At 36.9% G+C, this 17,568-nt stretch overlaps 4 protein-coding genes and 1 long non-coding RNA gene across 6 annotated transcripts; 2 read left to right on the top strand and 3 right to left on the bottom strand.

Annotated features, from left to right (window-relative positions):
* Positions 1–14: 14 nt before the first annotated feature.
* LOC104736096 (uncharacterized) lies at positions 15–5,620 on the bottom strand. The gene is made up of 8 exons (XM_010456023.3): positions 4,892–5,620; positions 4,339–4,397; positions 3,620–3,783; positions 3,170–3,377; positions 2,556–2,876; positions 2,383–2,466; positions 921–1,550; positions 15–722 (listed from the first exon to the last, which is right to left on the bottom strand). Exons 1-8 carry the CDS (start codon positions 5,178–5,180, stop codon positions 207–209), a joined length of 2,271 nt encoding a protein of 756 aa, XP_010454325.2. The 5' UTR covers positions 5,181–5,620; the 3' UTR covers positions 15–206.
* Positions 5,621–6,266: 646 nt separating this feature from the next.
* Positions 6,267–8,119, bottom strand: LOC104736095 (uncharacterized). The gene is made up of 3 exons (XM_010456021.3): positions 7,066–8,119; positions 6,773–6,945; positions 6,267–6,658 (listed from the first exon to the last, which is right to left on the bottom strand). Exons 1-3 carry the CDS (start codon positions 7,648–7,650, stop codon positions 6,508–6,510), a joined length of 909 nt encoding a protein of 302 aa, XP_010454323.1. The 5' UTR covers positions 7,651–8,119; the 3' UTR covers positions 6,267–6,507.
* A 2,572-nt stretch (positions 8,120–10,691) lies between these two features.
* LOC104736093 (uncharacterized) lies at positions 10,692–12,165 on the bottom strand. 2 transcript variants are annotated; one of them, XM_010456019.3, is made up of 3 exons: positions 12,030–12,165; positions 11,481–11,660; positions 10,692–11,033 (listed from the first exon to the last, which is right to left on the bottom strand). In XM_010456019.3, the coding sequence occupies exons 2-3, from the start codon at positions 11,633–11,635 to the stop codon at positions 10,877–10,879; spliced, it is 312 nt and encodes a 103-aa protein (XP_010454321.1). In that variant the 5' UTR covers positions 11,636–11,660; positions 12,030–12,165; the 3' UTR covers positions 10,692–10,876. The 2 variants fall into 2 exon arrangements, with proteins under 2 accessions (XP_010454321.1, XP_010454322.1); XM_010456020.3 differs by having other exon boundaries at positions 11,481–11,646; positions 12,030–12,138.
* On the top strand, positions 12,159–15,656 carry LOC104736092 (mediator of RNA polymerase II transcription subunit 17). The gene is made up of 8 exons (XM_010456018.3): positions 12,159–12,408; positions 12,502–12,706; positions 12,954–13,067; positions 13,261–13,346; positions 13,836–14,223; positions 14,306–14,752; positions 14,862–15,176; positions 15,267–15,656. Exons 1-8 carry the CDS (start codon positions 12,320–12,322, stop codon positions 15,582–15,584), a joined length of 1,962 nt encoding a protein of 653 aa, XP_010454320.1. The 5' UTR covers positions 12,159–12,319; the 3' UTR covers positions 15,585–15,656.
* On the top strand, positions 15,647–17,503 carry LOC104736091 (uncharacterized). The gene is made up of 5 exons (XR_759523.3): positions 15,647–15,935; positions 16,279–16,334; positions 16,431–16,537; positions 16,825–16,859; positions 17,178–17,503. It is a non-coding gene; the product is annotated as an uncharacterized LOC104736091 (long non-coding RNA).
* Positions 17,504–17,568: the final 65 nt, after the last annotated feature.

Here is a 17,568-nt window from a genome sequence, read left to right as displayed (position 1 = left end):
TTATTTTGATCGTATAGGTGAACAATCCTGATTGATGATTAAAAAATCAGATACAAAAAAAACAATCATCTCAAAATGAATATAAAATCAAAACACATGATTCTAGGTAAAAAAATTCTACTCTCACAATAAGGAAAAAAAAAAAAAAAAGTAAAACTAAGAGATTGGAAAAGTTACAAGAAACAAGAGACCATCGTCCTTGTTTGTTAACAGCAAACACCATCACTTCCTGCTGAGCCGAACGGTATTCTCTCCGTCTTTTCAGACCCAAATGTGTATTCGATACCTAAACTTGCATTATCCTCCTCATTTAACACCTCTTCGCTCCCAGAAGGAAAGTCAAAGACCAGCGGCGACTTATTATCCCTTCTCTTACTGTTGAAACTATATTGAGGAATCTCATCATCCTTTATTGCTCCATGATGACTTGTTACGGCAATACCACCACTTGGAACTGGGCTTGTTGTGAATGGCATGATTGATGGAGTTGTGGGCTCGGATGATGTTGCTCCTTCAGATGAAGAGACAGGGAATGTGAAGCCAGCGTTGGTACCCGAAGGGACTGCCCATTTTTGGAATGGCTTGGCTATTGAGATCGATGGAAGTACAGGTTTATTATTTCCCAGTGAATGAGATGGTGGTTTGGGGAGATTTGCAGGTTCGCCTCCAAAAGAATAGGGAACAGCTTTTGCTGCGTCCTGAGAAGAAGTGACATTAATTTTCTACAAGAACAAAAAATTCAAACTGTTAGAAGTTTATCACTTTCCGCAGAGATCTCGGTTGTTTTTAAAGTCACAAAAGATGTATTAACTCATGAAGCTTGTAAGAGATAAAAGCAGCAAAGAAACCAAAACCTTAACACCCTAAACCTTGATGCAATATGCGTTAAGAAAAAGAAAAGAATCAAGTGCTCAAAATACCTCTCCATGTGTGCTTCTGGAAAGAGAACCCTTAGGGTTCCCTAACTCATATTGGACTGCGGTACCACTGCTACCTGCTTCTTGAGTTCCACTGAATATTCCATTTGACGCTGGAGCGGTCTTGGTCATTCCATTTTGGGTGTCAGCAGTGCTAGTTGCAGGAGGTTTAAGCACAAAGAACGACTGAGAGAAAATGTTCTGCACATCTTCATTCAATTTAGCTGAGCCATCCTTTTTCACATTGTTGTCCTTTGAGCTGCTTTGTTCAACGGTTTTCGAAGACTGTGGATATCTCCACGAAGTGGCAAGCTTTAGCTCAGCAGATTTACCTCTCGGGTTGGACTGGGACCGTACAACCTTATCCAATATTTTCCTAGCAATCTGACTAGAATGTGGAGGCACAGTCGGGGTACCAACAACTTCTGACTCTTTATGCTTACCATAAGTTGTTGTCTGGGACCTCGATAGGTAATCTGATTCCCCTGTTTCAGAGCTCTTTATGATATCAGAATTTTCAAAACGAGATGAACCACGTGAAGGTCGTGAATAAGGAGACACAATGGATGGCGTGGTGCTCTGGCGAGATCTTCTACTGGGTCCAAAAAGTCCACCATCTCTTCCCTTGCTAAGCTGTACACATTAGAAAGTGGTTTATCAGTTTCAACTGAGGAAATAGGATTCAGCATATAGAAGAAACCCAGGTAAGATTCAAAAAGTGGCATAATGATGACTCTAATTTAAATCCAAGTTTTGCAAAAGGTAAAAAGACCTAGAGAATCGACACTATGATCAACCACCCTTTCATTTCACATTCTTTAAGTATACATTAGATAACCAGTCAAACACTATTTAAGCCATAATAAATCAATTTCATCAATCTAGTGACAGAAACGGTACTTTGAACCAATCAAGTAACCACTACAGTCCCTTTGCATAACATTCCATCTTAGGTAGATTTCCTAACACCAGCTCAAAAAGTAAAGGTGGAACTAATTTTTCATAGAGAATATCTCATTGGGACCTAAATGAAACAAAAATTATATGATTCTTCTATTCGATAAATTGACTGCCTATTCGCTGATCAAAGTCAAGAAGGGTTGGCACTTGCAAGTTAATAGATGACATCGGATTTGTTTTTGGGTAAAAATAGATAACATTAGACATAGCTAGATATATACTCTAGAAAGTGGGAATGTTTAGTACTGTAGACTTCTTATCCCTTCTGAAGTCCCATAAAAAAAGCTCCAGGACAATTCAAAATCATCAAGCATCAAAGTTAAGAACGACGTGTTAGAAAAAAGCCACCCAAAACATCTATTTAAGGAGTCTGGAAGTGAAAATGACCAGGAAAAGTACCATAGTTTCTTTAAGCTTGTCTTAAAGTTTACAAATGTAAATAGTAAGCACACTATGTTATAACTCTTATAGGAATCAGAATTATAGAGCATAAAGAGATAGATACCTGGCCATATCTTGTCTGCACACTTTGAGAGGGAGACTGGAGGTTGCTTAGGCGCTTGCTACTATCGTTCTGCAATTGCATCAACTGGGCAAAAAAAAAAAAAAAGAACGAAACAACTCAAATATACCAAAGATTTTTGACCAAAAAAGTATAAAAAAAAAACTTCCACACACCTTTGACTTCGAATTTGAAAGGATGGTTCTAGAATATGGGGTCCTTGGAAAATTTTGAAGCCCAAAGCTTTCTCGTTGAGGAGTTGCGAAACCAGATTGCTCAGTTGACTTGATACCAGGCCAACAAGCAGAAGGCTTGCTTGATGGTGATGCAAGCGATGATTTTCCGACAAGCATACCCGTATCAAAACAATCCTTTTCATTTCTTGCTACAAAACCTTGGGAGCTACTTAATGATGTCTGGCCTCCCATGTATGCCTTAGCAAGTTCTGCAGGTGAAAGACCAGCTTCATCTTGTATCTGTTTGTCTCTGTCAAAAATCTATAAGAAAAAGTAAATGCGAAAAAGGTGAGAAAACTAAAACATTAATTGAAGAAATAACGACCAGAGAAGAAAGAGACACCAACTCTTTGATGAACCAAATATATGAAACTAAATAGCTCTTTCTGTTTACCTATTTCTTAATAACTTTTCACAAACAGTCCAACCTCAAACTACTCATAAAATCTGCAAACTAAACTTCTAGAAGTTTCCGGCAACTCATGTATAAATGCTACTATGCTAGTGTCATCAGAACATCCTAACAAAAAAAGGCTGGATAGCAAGCAACTCACAATTGACTTAGGAAGTGGGGTTGGTGTAGTCCATAGTTCACTATTTGCATCCCTGCCCCCAATTGGCTCTTTTCTCTTATCTAAGAAACTCATATTTTTCTTGGCTCCCTCTCTCAAAGAAATCTCCAAAGTTCTCTCGTCTCTCTTAACATCAGGTAGATCAATAGCCCTTGAAGTAATTATCTCTATGAGACGATCAGTTTCAGCCCTGGATGAAAATTAAAAGATGTCAGTGTAAAAGTGGTCTACGTAAAAAAAAAAAAAAAATTAGAACTGTAAAAAAAAAAGATAACACAAAGGCCATGAAATTCAAGCTGGCAGCAAATAAGATACTAATGACCGAGACATGACTAAGAAGCATTAACAAAATAACAATCAAAAGGAAAGAAATTTCCATCAAACATCATTTGAATGCAATTATGCAATGAATGAATACACATAATAACATACAGTGAAAACGATTTCCCTTCCATTAGCCTTTCAAGCTCCGAGATTGCAACGGCATCATTTATAGCTGTTTCCCCTCTTATCTGTGCACTGATACTGAAATTTCCTTCGTTCACGTTTGCTGTACCGCTAGGTCCTCCCTTTTCAAATGACGATGACTCTAGTTTCTGCACAGTTTCCCGAATCATTTAAAGCGAGAAAATGGTGTGTTTTAGCTATTGTAAATCACAAAAGCAGGTATCAAATGAAGTAGAGCACAAAACAGTAAGATTACATCTTTTTAATGTTATACATAAATCTGTCTTATACTTTTATTATATTACTACAATTTCACAAAGAGGAAAAAAAATTCATGACTGTTTTCTTTGGTAACACATTCTTTATTCTACTAAATCAGATGCAATAGAAAACATCCCGATAAGAAAAAAATGAAACCTTGCTCACTTTGAGATCTCAGTGTAGAATCAATTGAGAAATTAACGAAAAGTCGCCTAACCGTAAACTGTCAAAGATACCAAAAACTCATTTGAATAAAACTTCAGTATGATAAAGAATGCTTTTATATGGTGGCCCTTATTGCAAAAGCGATTGATAAAATAGCACATGAAAAAAGACCACAAGAAAACACATTAACAAGTTCAAAAGAAATCAGCTTAGTTAAAGCAGTAAGTTCCCCAATTAAGTTTAAGAAAAGAGAGGAGGAGGAGATGAAAGACGCTTACATTTGAACTTGTGGTTGTAATCGGATCATTCTCCTGTGTATCATCATTCTGCAACTTATCTAGTAGAAAGAAAGGCCAAATGTTAAACCATGACAGCTGGAATGAAATCCATTAGCCGATACTAGACAACATAACTCATCTCTGTGGACTAAATTGTAAATACATCCTCAAACGATGAAATAACAGTTGCCCAAGGACTAAATCTATCACTCACTTGACACTAGGAGCAATTTAGTAACACTAAAACATACATGTAGTCAATATCAAAGTTGTCTCACTAGCAAGAGATAAACAGAGGCTAATACTAACAAACCGCAATCAGAAAAGCCTTACTTCTATAAAATTCCACTTCAATCAAAACCAATATAACCTTCTTCTAATTTACAGGATCAAAACAATTTCAACAAACCCTAGATACTCATAACCAAAGGGATTCTAATAAAAACAGATACAACCATGGATGGAGGTAAATCAAATTAATCAACTCCCAAAACTGATAAATTTTTCCCGGCATAAAAGCCTTTAAACGGAGGCTAGAAAGAGCGGAAAAAACCTTGATGTTGATCTTGATCGTCTGGAGCGGTAAGAGCAGGAGCGGAGGTGGCTTTCGAGAAGAAGTAGGGAAGAATCCTCGTAGCGCCGCCGGAGATAATCCGATAAGCAGGATCGACGATTCTCGAGATCCACGGCCTCCGTTGTATCTGGTTCTGTGGTGGTCGAGAATACGGCGTCGCCGCATGCCTCCTCGCGGGTTGCCGCGTCAATTTGCCACCAGCACCTCCCGTCGGATAGCTCGACGTCGCCGCCGCCGCCGCCGCGGAGAACGACGCTTCTCCTTCCATGAACTCTCTTTTGTTTCAGTGTTCCTTTTCTCAAATTTTTTTACCACTCTCTTATAGGAAAAATATATTTTGAGTTCTCTCTCTCTGTTGGTATCCCGAAAAAAATATATTCGTAAAAGTGTAGTTGCGCTATTTTAAAGTCAAAGAGTTGTTTGTTGTGTTGTTCATGTGTGGGTGTTTTTTAAAAAACATTTTTATCTTTGAAAATTATTTTTGTTAACATGTTTTCCAAATAATCCAGAAAAAAAAAACAGAATAAAACAAATTAGTTTATAGGAAAATTGGACAAAAAAATAACCATGATTTTTGTATTTAGGATTTTAGTCTAAACACAGCCTAAATAACAATCTCTAACGTATAAAAGAAATATTTTATTTAGGATTTAGGATTTTGTTGGTTAATTATATGTCACTTTAGAGTTTTTTTGTTTTTTTTGTAACACTAATTTCTTAAAAAATTATTTTGCTTACTAGCATATTATTTTACTGTAGTTTAAAAATTAGAACACATTTTAGTATTGGGTTTGTGTGATTGCTCGTATACTGTACTTGCTAGTGGGAAAGGTACTGCACGATTTAGTCTCAAGATCGAGGCGGTTTAGGATGTATTAAACACCATGGTTGGCAGCTAAAGGGATTTTGCTTCTGTAGAGTTAAGTACCCTATTCTGCTGATCACAGTCTACAAAACTTCAGGTCTCGTGGGCTGTCACTCACTGCCCTTGTATCTCTGGCTGAGCATACTCTTAATGGACTTTTTAATGTTACGAGACTTCTATTCGATTGTCTTTGCTCGACATGACTGGACTGACCCAAATAGGTCTTAACAAGAGGTGCCAGTCGTTCTCCTGACGACCACTATCAGCCTCACTAATGGCTAATGGCATCGAAATGGCACCTGCATCAGCATAAGAACAAAACTAGCAGCAAGTCGTCTTCATGGGTTGTTCTCCAATCTCTATTTGTAATAGGTTTGGTGTGTGCAGACTTAATTCTAGACCGATCAGTCTCATCTAAAAATAGATATATAGCCTAACTTCGTTATGTGTCTCCTCCATAGGCAAGTTATTGAAGAATAGAACTCACGATTTACATCCATCAAAAAAGCAAAACTTTTTATTCCATATCTTCTTATTTTACTGCCAGCGGTATTACTACAACTGAGACCAATTTTGAACACCAAGCATCGAGACACCCCCCCCCCCCCCCCCCATAGAGACTTGATTAAAGAATTCACATTAAACAAAAGGGTTAGATAAGATCGTAGACGGTAACACGTTTCTCTAAATCTATTAAAAGGACTGGATTGGTAATGCCGACCACGAGAGTTTAAGACATGGCCGTGATTGGAGAAGATCCGGTGAAGAAACTCATGCGAGAAGTTTGATGCTCAAGTTCTTCATCATGTCTCTCTTCCTTCTCCTCTTCTTCTTCCTCTTCAGCATCCCAAAGAAATCGAGCATACGAAGCTTGTACATAACTGTAGATAACAACAACAAGTAACGTTAGTCAGAACTTAAGCACAAAAGCCACACAGTAACTTACTAAAGCCCCAACAAGAAGAGAGCTTGATAAAGTTTGAATCTTGCTTTACCAGTCCTCAGGAGCAGCTGCTACAGCTTGATTGAAGTAAGTCTCAGCACGAGATGAATCCTTATGAATCTTCCAAACCAACTCAGCGTACATGGCTAGAACATTACCATCATTAGGACTCACCAGAATCGCTCTCCCACAATACTCCTCTGCTTTCAAGTAATCTTTTCGAACCTGTTTCAAATCATTCAATGACACACACATATCTCAATTAACAATCCCCAAAATCAAAGATCCAATTCAATTCAGATCTAAGAAAGACAAAAGAGTGAAACTTTATTCATAAAACTGTACCTCCTTCAAGAATTTAGCGTAATTGCTTAGAAAGATCCCATTCCCAGGATTCGCTTCAATCATCTTACGATAGTGAACATCTGTGTTATCATCTCCTCCATCACCACCACGACCATCAGATCTACCACCACTCCTCCCTTTACCTCCGCCGTGAAACATCCCACCACCACCACCACCAGCAACCTCAGTATCTTCCTCCAAAGCCCAACTCATCCCCAAATCACCATCGTAAGACGACGTACGTATAAGGCCAAGACCAAGACCAAATCCGATACCTTCTTCCGTATCCTCCATCAGAGCACCACCGCCGGTCAAAAACTTACTACTCACCGGCGGTTTCGGCGATGTCAAATGTCGTAGATCGCTCTCCGACGCCGGTCTTTTCATCCTCCTAGCAGATTCGTCGCTAGAGTGTGCAGACATCGGGCTGTAACAACAAGAAGAGGAAGAAGACGCAGAGAGTGTTATGGATCTGTGACGCTGAATCTGATGAACAGATTCCGCTGCTTCGATCGGTGATTCCCTTGGACTCGAGACATGAACCAAGGAGTTGAGAAGTGGCGTTGAAGCGCTTCGTAGCAGCATCTCTTCTTGATCTGAGTTTTTGAGATTCTTGTTGAACGTAGAAGAAGAAGAAGAGATCGAGATTTGTTGTTTTCCAGGTTTATGGGTGTGTGTGAGCTGGGGGATGAGAAGTAGTGAAGACGATGCTTTTTTATATACAGAGAGGGGGCGAAACTCAATCTCAGCCGTCGATTAGTTTTTGATCACGTGGTGGATGTTTAATTAAATTGGTTAACTAAAATATATATATATATATATATTTTTTCTCCTAACCTTATTATTCTCCACAAGTTGTGCAACTAAAATGATTTTTAATTTGACTTTGCTTTTGTACGATTGGTGTGCGTGTATATTCGTGCTCTGTTTGGTAGTTGTAGAGGACGATTTGAGAGCTAAACTCTCGTGCAAACGAATCAACGCGGCACCAACTTAACACACTTAAAGACTGTTTTGATATTTTTGTTTCGGGAAGTTCCGCGGAACTGCATGCAAGTGGACGGCAGTGTCACCTAAATAAATTGGTTCACGGCCAATATCTTTAACAATGACACGTGACAAAATTATTGAAATGCATCTACAGATGTACGGTAGATTCGTTTATTTTCACAACGTTATGTTATATGTATTATCGCAAAAGATACAAATTATTGTTTTTTTCTTTTTTTTTTGAAAAGGAAATATACTAATTGTTTTATAAATAAAATGAATTGGAAATATATGAATAAATATGAGAATCAATTGGGGTGGGGGTGGGTCACCCCTTTTGATAGTACAGTTTATACGATTCCATGTGGCTCTCACAAAAGCTAATCGACGATTTTTGCCCATTATTATTTCTATCTTCGATTCTTTTGGGGTCCCATTCTAAGTTGATATAACATTGGCCAATTTTTGTTTTTTGGTCTGTGATACTGATTTCTTAATTACAGTTAAACCTCTATAAATTAATAATGTTGAGACTAAGACATTTTATTAACTTATAGTGATATTAATTTATAGATATATTTTTAATTGTTTATTTTTTAAAAAATTATGAATTGGAACAACTATAGCAAAATAAGATTAAACTTTCGGATGTTATAAATTTTATGGTTTAGGGAATTGAACTTGTAATATTTAGAAAGCATTATTTACAATAAATTACAAATATTATAGACAAATTGACTTATACACATGAGACACATAAATTCAAATCTATGAATAATAATATCAATTCTCCTATTTTAATAATCTGTCAAATTATCAAATTGTAAATGATGCATATCTAAAAATTAAAACTTTAAATTTAATTATTTGTATGACATGTTATAAAATATTTTAGAGATATCATTATAGGTTGAAAATACAACATTACAATTGTTCTATAGAATTGAGCTTTAGGAGAAACATACACTATTATATCAGTATATATATATATATATAAATTTACATAATTATTAATTTATGATATTATTGGGACTATATTTTATAAGGAGATTTCGAAAAAATTATTATCTTATTATCTTATCGAATATTGTTAATTTTTACACTGACCCGACTTGGGACCAGCAAAATTTATTAATTTATAGTGTTTATTAATTTATAGAGTATTAATTTATAGAGGTTTTACTGTAGTACACTTTGATGTAAAGTAATATTAGTAAATAGTACAACTTAATTTAAGTTACCAAAAAGTGTTGGTTTAAAGAAATAAATATAATTATTTGTAAGCGTAATTTATGTACTCTGCTCGTTGGTTTTTTTTCTTCTTGTGTTTCATTGTTGTATTGTGTTGTAGTTTTTGTTTTTCTCTTTTAACTTTTGGTTTACTCCGTTATTTATATTCTTTGTAATCTGTGACAAAAGTTTTATAGATACTTAAGATTGATACCAAAAAAAAACAATATACCTTACTAACCTTAAAAACATTTTATATATGTCTATTGTTTTAATATTTTTGTATACTTGAGAACCATACCTTTTCTTTTTTAATGCGAAGAAGTGTCACTTGTCAATTTAACTATATAATTAATCAAAAATTTATATATTTATAAATCCGAAACTCTCAATTTAAGAAAAAAAAAAAAGAAGAAGTTAAGATTATGAAAGTAGGGTTGCAAGAAGAGCTGTAATCTTAACATTTAAACTAGAATTCAAAGAACTCTATTATGAAAGAAGACCAACCGTGAGCTTTACGTCACATGGTCCAACTAACATATGAAAGCTATTAAGATCATGTTAATTTTAATTGGTACGATATCCTGAACCTTTGAAAAATTATCCTGTTTAATTATCACTTTCGTATTTTTTGTTTCCTGCGAAAGAAACACAACTACGATCCTTCTCTCTCGATATCAATTGGTTAAAATTGCAGCTCAATAATACAATACTAGAAATTACGAAAAGGCATTTCAATTATTGGTGAGGTGAGTTTTTTTTTTTCTTGGAGTCAAGCTGTTAACGATATGACTGAGGAGGGAAACTAAAACAAAAAGTAATAAAAGAAGTTTTATCTCCAAAAGTAGAACTGTCCAAAAATTGGAGATGTGTAGGACCAACGAGCGGAGTGCTCAACGGTGGAGAAGAAAGAGAAGGGGTCCTTGTCGTTGAGAAGTCTTCGTCTCTCTTCTTCATCTATGTACCTCTTTGTTTTTGATTCGCATCTAGTGGGTGTGCATTATGCAGCCTCATTTTATTGAATATCATTATAAACATATGCGCAAATGACAACATAGTTCAAACTACTAGGTTCGGTTCGTGGTGAATACAATTCAGCCACATAATTACATATTCAACTGCCACCATTCACCATTCATTTTCACTTAAAAGTCTAGTTCGGTGGTTCGGAACGAGTCTACATATTTCCTAAAATAAAGCACTTGTGATTCGTTGCCATTGAAACAACAATTAAGGATACCTCTATCTATACAAATCCATCAAACCTTATGCAAGTGTTGTAGGAGGAGTTTTTTTTACTTCGAATAGTGTACAAGTCAACAAGAGTTGTCCAGTCGAAAAAAACTCTTATTTAAATCCCCCTCGTTCAATAAAAGTTGGAGCAATATACGCTCCATAGAACGCCCTAAAATCAAATAGTGCAGTGTGTCATAATATATCTCTTTGTTCAGGTACAATCAAGTGGGTCTAGAACGAGCCTATGACTGACCAAACTAACAGTATTGAGATATACAATACAATAATGTTTCACCATACCAGAAATTGGAAGAAACTGGGATTACAACAGAAGAAGAAAATGCTGGTTAACATTCTAATTCCCTTGTTTGAAGAGAATGGATGAAAGACCTGCCCTCCATCCAAAAACCGCAGCTGGCATAGGCCTTTTGTGCAAAAGTGCTGCCAGACCGGCTGATACGCCCTGACCAGGAAGCCTCACCACCTCCTGATTAGCAATCGTCTCAGAAAACCTGTTTTTATAATCACATAATACTTTTATTTAGTAAGTTTCTTGTTACATCAACTCTGCAAAGCAAAACAATGCATATGATTCATGCTTCTTTGTAATGTTCCATTATAGTGAAACCTCGAATGAATATATTTTCGTAAGCAAAATTGCATTTTGGCAACTGTTTAACAGACTCTGAATCAACGAAATCCATCCAAAAAAAAAATATTAAAGTCTTTAGCAAACATAAAATTTCTCATACTAGCTACTCAGTTTCCATTGAGTAAGAAACAATTTCAGGCATTAAGTGATTTACAATGGTCAAAATGAAAGGAAAGCTTTGGCTCTTAACTAGCTTTGTACCCATCTTTCAAGAACGACATACACACTGTATTAAACCCATCAAGAATTCCAAAGAGACACCTAATTACTCAAAAGCGAAAAACATAGCATACAAAGATTTACTTACAATGGGGAAGGTGTAATTCCTTCAAAAGCAAAGGAGCTGAATCCCTGTCTTTGCTTGTGCTTAGGATTGGAAGAACAGATAATATAGACACGTCCACGGCGTTTCACTGTTTTACAAAACTCACACATCTTCTTCACAGATGATCTCACCTTCATTGCTCTTCACTCTGCAATTCACAACCTATCAATAAATATTGCAGCAACACAAAAAAAACTCATTTAGTGAAAAAATGAAAAGAGGAAAACTCTTAAAAGTATTCAGTTTTGAGATTCAAAACTAAAGATTTTAACCCTCTAAACATCTCATTTCTACTAATCTACCCAAAATTATTCCGAAATTGCAATTCTTGGTTTAATCCGATAATGGAAGCAAGAGTAAAACAAATCTAAAGCATCGATCTTTAACTACCTCAACACACTAATTCTTTTTTTTTTTTTTTTTTTTTTTCTCAACACACTAATTCATATCCCGCAAGAGAAAGAACTGAGAGCAAAACCCAATATAGATCCATAAAGCGAGATCGAATAAAATTGAACAACAGGAAGATACCTGCGAATTCGAAGGCGACTACGAAGATGAAGCGATCGATAACACAAAAAACCAAATGAAAGGGTTTTGAGTTTTACAGAGGAGTGGAGTCGTCTTGCACAAACCGTACAACGTATTGTTGGTAAATGGGCTTTTCATGGGCTTTACCCAAAACAAAGATCCGGAAAGTTCGACCCGAAATTATTAGCTCTAAAATCTAAATAAACCGATTTGAAGCGGTGATTTAGCCTTTTGGCCGGGGACTGTGTCACCGTCGACCTAGAAAAAATTCGGGGTTTCACCGGAATAAAATGGATAGCGACATGGAGATCTCTTTGGACAGGCTTCCGATTAAACGACTGGAATCTATCGAGGAGAATGGCGCCGAGCATTTTCCTTCGTAAGTTTTGTCTTATGGTTTTAGAGACGAGACCATGATCTTCACAGATTGATTTTGCTTCTGAATGATTCCTTTTTGTTTTTAAACGTGTAGTGATGTTGGTTACGATGATAAGAGAGTGTCGTTGATTCGGAGAATAGACTTCGCGTGGGCGTTGGAAGAGGAAGATGAGCTGAAGAAGAAGAAGCAGAAGAAGAGCTCTAAGGATAGCTCGGAGCAATGGAAGTGGAAGGGTATGGTTGAGAATTTGCAATTGGCTCATCAGGAGCTCTCTGTCATCATAGACCTTATTGATACTGTGAGTAAAACTCTGATGCTTTTGTTGATATTAGATGAGAATTCTTGAGACAGTTCATATTCTATATGCTCTTGAGATGGATGCAAACAATACTTTGAATGACTAGAGCTCTTTATTCAAAGAATTTTGAACAACAATTTCTTACTGTGTCCAAAAAGGTTGCAAAAAGGTTAAGTGATTTCGGGGTGATATTTAAGGATTAAAGAGTTCAACTTAACAACTCATTGTTCTGGTTTTATCTTATTAGGTCCAAGCAAATGATGCAGTAACAGTTGCTGGGATGACCAGACCTAAGCCTATGCCAAATGAGATTCTCTCGGATCTTGCTGTGTCTACTGCTACCAAGTTACAAGGCTACCGGGTAACCAGTTGCTTACTTTCTTATGTGCAAATTAACTTTGCTTAAAGATGAAAGGATTCTGGTAATTGTATCAGTTAGACACTTTTTTATGTCCTGACAAAACTGTTGGCAAAAAATGAACTTGCTTACCTAAAGAGCTTTTTAACTATATAAGTATGTTTATGTCACTTTTGAATACCTGTTCTTTCTGCAGAATTTAGGAAAATACTTTAAGCAATCAGCGAAAGCTTTAGAGCAGAAGATCAATCGCGAAGCAAGATTTTATGGTGCTCTTATCAGGTTCGAGTATTTGCTTATAAACTTTACATCCCTTATTCTGTGAACTAGAAACTTTAGGCCAACCTTTATATTTCTTAATGCCATTATGCATCTTTAAGAATTTTGCTTAGTTGATGCTAGTTTTAGTTAGCTTACAATCACATAGCTATGTGTGTTGTTTTTTGATGATTGGCTCATATGTGTTGTTATATGTTTATGAATTATGACTGTGATACGCGTGGAAGCATTTTAGTATTCTTGTTTAATGTGAAAAAAAAAAAAAAAATTAGGACTTCTACACCGTCTCTATTGCTGTACCCTGCATATTACAGTACTTCAGGAACTTCCATTTTGTTGTGTAGTGACATCTTAGGACTATGCCAACACAAATTAGAGAATTTCCGTGGATATTGTTTACAATGTGCAGAAAATGATAAGAGACTTCAGCCTCCAGAATATAGATTGATTGATTCATGCGAAGGCTTATTTTTGCTATGCTGACGCTTATAGGTTGCAGCGGAACTGGAAAGTCAAGCGACAGCGCATGCTTGCTTCAAATGCCAGCAATGAGGGCTTCACCATTGATCTTTCTGACAGTTCATTATATGACCCGACTTCTGGTTTTCGCCCATCTACACTGTCCACTATTCGTGTTGATCATGATTCAGCTGGTATGCTGGCCATTAATGTACCCCAAGATTCATGGTACTCTCTTCGGTTTGGGTTTGTTGGCTTAAATCCTATTGACAACCCAAACAAGTCTGATGAGCACATCGACTCCACTACTGGTCAGGATATCCCTGGAACATCAGAAATGCAGTCTGCAAGTGACGACAAATATGTTAAAGAAACTCATTCGCTATTGAGGGAGGTGCATAAATCAATTTTTGCTGAGCAGGTAATATTTTTGTCATATAACTTGTACTACGGTTGGCATATCTCCTCACGGCAATTTCTCACTTCAGTAGTCTTCTTACCAGTTGTTTGACATGCTAAATCGCGAAGCATTCAATGAAGGTGTGGGATTCAACATTAGTGGAATACGAGAAAATTTTATGGAAATGAGCATAGGCCAAGGAGCTTCTTTGTTTGTATCTCTCCACCCATCAGGCAAAAATGCGAGCATCAAGAAGTCTGACTCTGCAACCTTGCTCGTTGAATCTTCTGGCAGAATAGAACCAGCAGAAGAAGGAGACTCTCGCTTGAAGAAGCTAGGGTTCCCTAGTCGTGCCAGCTATGAAATATACTTGCAACAAATTTTTCATGAGAATGCCTTTGGAAAAGCGAAAGATCAGCCCAAGTCAAAAAGTATCCGAGTATCCAACCAAACAGAAAAGGACAGCAACTCCGGACTTCTTGATCATTTCTGCTTATCTTTGACTCATAGAATCTTCTCAAATAGAGTTCTTGTGCATCTTGAAAGCGTGGTATTTTTCCTGCTGCATTAAATTTATTGCATGTATCATTTTCCATCGAGAAACTTCTTGTCATCTTAGATCATGCTTTTCAAATAATTGTTGCTTTCTTGTCAAACAGGTCTGCAAGGTCCCGTATCTTCATCTAATATCGCATCCTACATGGAATTCACGGGCATCGTCATGGACTGTCTTCATGACTGTTCCTCCATCAATCATCCCCCAGGGAAATTCTGAAACACAGTCTCCAGATGGTAAGAGGAATCTTAAGACACAATTCCGGACAAAAGTGGTGGTGAAAGATGATTGTATCAGTGTTGAAGCAGAATGCACGCCCAATGTGGTTGGCCTACTGAAAAGCAGTTCCTGCAATTTATTCTCTATGAACAAATACGAGTGCGACGTGGCCGACCTTCCAGTGATGATCCTCCAGCAGGTATGTTTAGGCAATCTATTCTTGCCCTAAAGTTGTTCATGTCTATAGCAACATTTCTTTATTGATGTGTTTTTGATAACAATTGAGAAGGTGGCGAGCCAGATCGTGTGTTGGCTACTGGAGGAAGCGAGAACGGTTGGGACAAAAGCGAGCCGGGATTTTCTATCTCTAGCGTTAGAGATTGTGGAAGGGGAGAGAGTGAGCCTCGTGGCGCAAGTAAACCCGGAAGACGTAAAGGGATGCATCTCGTGGTGGCTAGTGATGGAGAATGGCTGCACAGAGGAGAGGGAAGGAGTATCGGAAAGTCGCAAGTTGTTGGGTCATTTGTCTCTCGATGTCTTGTACTCTGTTCTCATGGATTTGATCAACTTATGTGGTACTGGTCGCAATGCTTTAGAGAGATTGTAAGTGAAAGAAATACAAAGGAGAGAGAACATGTTTTGTTTCAAGATTTATATAAGATCTCAATCGTTTAGTGAAGCTCCCAAACAAAATAATACTTAGTTCTGGTTTCAAGTTTGGCCCAATTTATAAAAATAAAATTATAAAAACACTTTCCCTTTTTCTTTCATTAATAAAGGAAGAGAGGGTAGAATAGGAAAAATCAGAAGAAAAAAACTCCCACGCGAACGTTTCTCTCGTTGGTCTCTCCTCGGATCCAAACCCTTGACGTCTCGGTCTCGCTGATCTTTTTGCTTGATTCAAGCTTCGAAACCCTAATTTCATTCGCCATTAGCATCGATTTCAGCTCAGCTTCAGGTTTGCTTTTCCCCTTTCTTTCTAATATGTCTCACTTTTTCTGTTTTGTTCTCTTTCTCGCGTCACCTGATTTAGTACAAAGATATGAAAGTTATGGAGTTCGATTCGCTATATGATCTGATAATTGTACTCCGATGATGGTTCTATATATTCAATCTGATTTAGAAGTGACGAACAGATGATGAGCATTCGCTTGATTTTTCGGTGGGGATAGAATTGAATTGTTAGGTTTTTTTTCTTTTTCTTTTCTTATGATTTTTGTTTGTGTAGTTATGATTCTTCTTGTCTGTCTTCGAATCGATTCTCATATGATCCATATTATTGTTTCATCTGGTTATTTCAGATTCAAGGAGGCAAAATTAGTAGCTTCTGAAGTGCTTCGGTGATCAAAATACAATGGTAACTATTGCATTCTCAGGTCCATTGTGAAACTTTGTTTATTTCAACGATTTGAGCGAGCTAAGAGTTTTTGTTTTATGTTTTGGATAATCACAGTCAGCTTTGTTCAATTTCCATTCATTCCTGACGGTTGTGCTGCTTGTGATCTGCACTTGCACTTATCTGAAGATGCAGTTCCCTGCTATTTTGGAGCAAAAAACTGGGTATCTTTATTCTCCTTTTTATTCCTGTATTTTATTTTACATTGCATCGTATTGGTTTGCCTGAAACCGACAACACATTTGGAGCTTTGAAACCGGGTTAATATTATCAAGCATATGCCAGTCTTTTGACCAAATTGCATATTGTTACTTTGGATTGCAGCTGGTTCTTTGATCATGGTGATTTATATGTCTTTATCTCATACCTCTAATGCCCCCATCCATCTCTTTGTTTTATAGATATTAATGATGAAAACTACTTGAACATTATTATGCTTCCTTGTTTGCAGGTTCCGAGGATTCTTTTGGAAAGCTGCTAGAATAGGTAAGCTCATTTTTTATTCAATTCCTTTGTAGAAAACATTGTGTTGAACAATCCCCTCTCTGCATATGTTCAAATAGAGGCTAATGATAGACTCTCTAGGAGAATGAATTCCCTAGGAATCAGTGCAGCTACTAATTCATTGAACTTTAATTCAACCGGCTTCTAATCCTTAAAACCTCCTATGGAAGCACATGTATGATGGCACATAGTGAACTCATAAGTCACAGGCTATGTCATCCAACAGTTACTGTGGTTAGTATATGATAGCCAAACATTCTGTTGATTATAAATTTTTTTCTTTGTTATCACTTGTTACAGGCGAGCGTTTGAGTCCTTGGGTCTCCGCGGGATGCTTCATGATGGGTGTGTCGATCATTTTCTTTTGAGTGTCAGCTTCTCACAGAACCGGTTCATGTAGATTTAACTTCTTTGAGATGCTTACTTTTCTGTATGCAAAAGATTCCAAGGGGTTGATGAAACTGAAAGAGTAGAATATTATTCTCTTTGGATTATGGGTATGGTCTTGTATTTGGTACGATCGTGTGTTGCTTTTGATGATATTGAACATACGACATTGGAGCCAGCCCTTACAACACAGGCTTTTTTGTGAGTGATCATATATACATAGCTTCAAGTTTGTCAAATTGATAGAACTAATTATGAGAGCAGCAACCCCTTGGAATCAGGCCCTATTGAAAAAAAAAAAAAA

This window comes from Camelina sativa, chromosome 13 (genome assembly GCF_030686135.1).
Source record: "Camelina sativa cultivar CO46 ecotype springtype chromosome 13, ASM3068613v1".
In the NCBI taxonomy this organism is placed as follows: domain Eukaryota; kingdom Viridiplantae; phylum Streptophyta; class Magnoliopsida; order Brassicales; family Brassicaceae; genus Camelina; species Camelina sativa.
The sequence above is the reverse complement of the archived record's forward strand: the minus strand, read 5'-3'. Positions and strand labels throughout refer to the sequence as shown.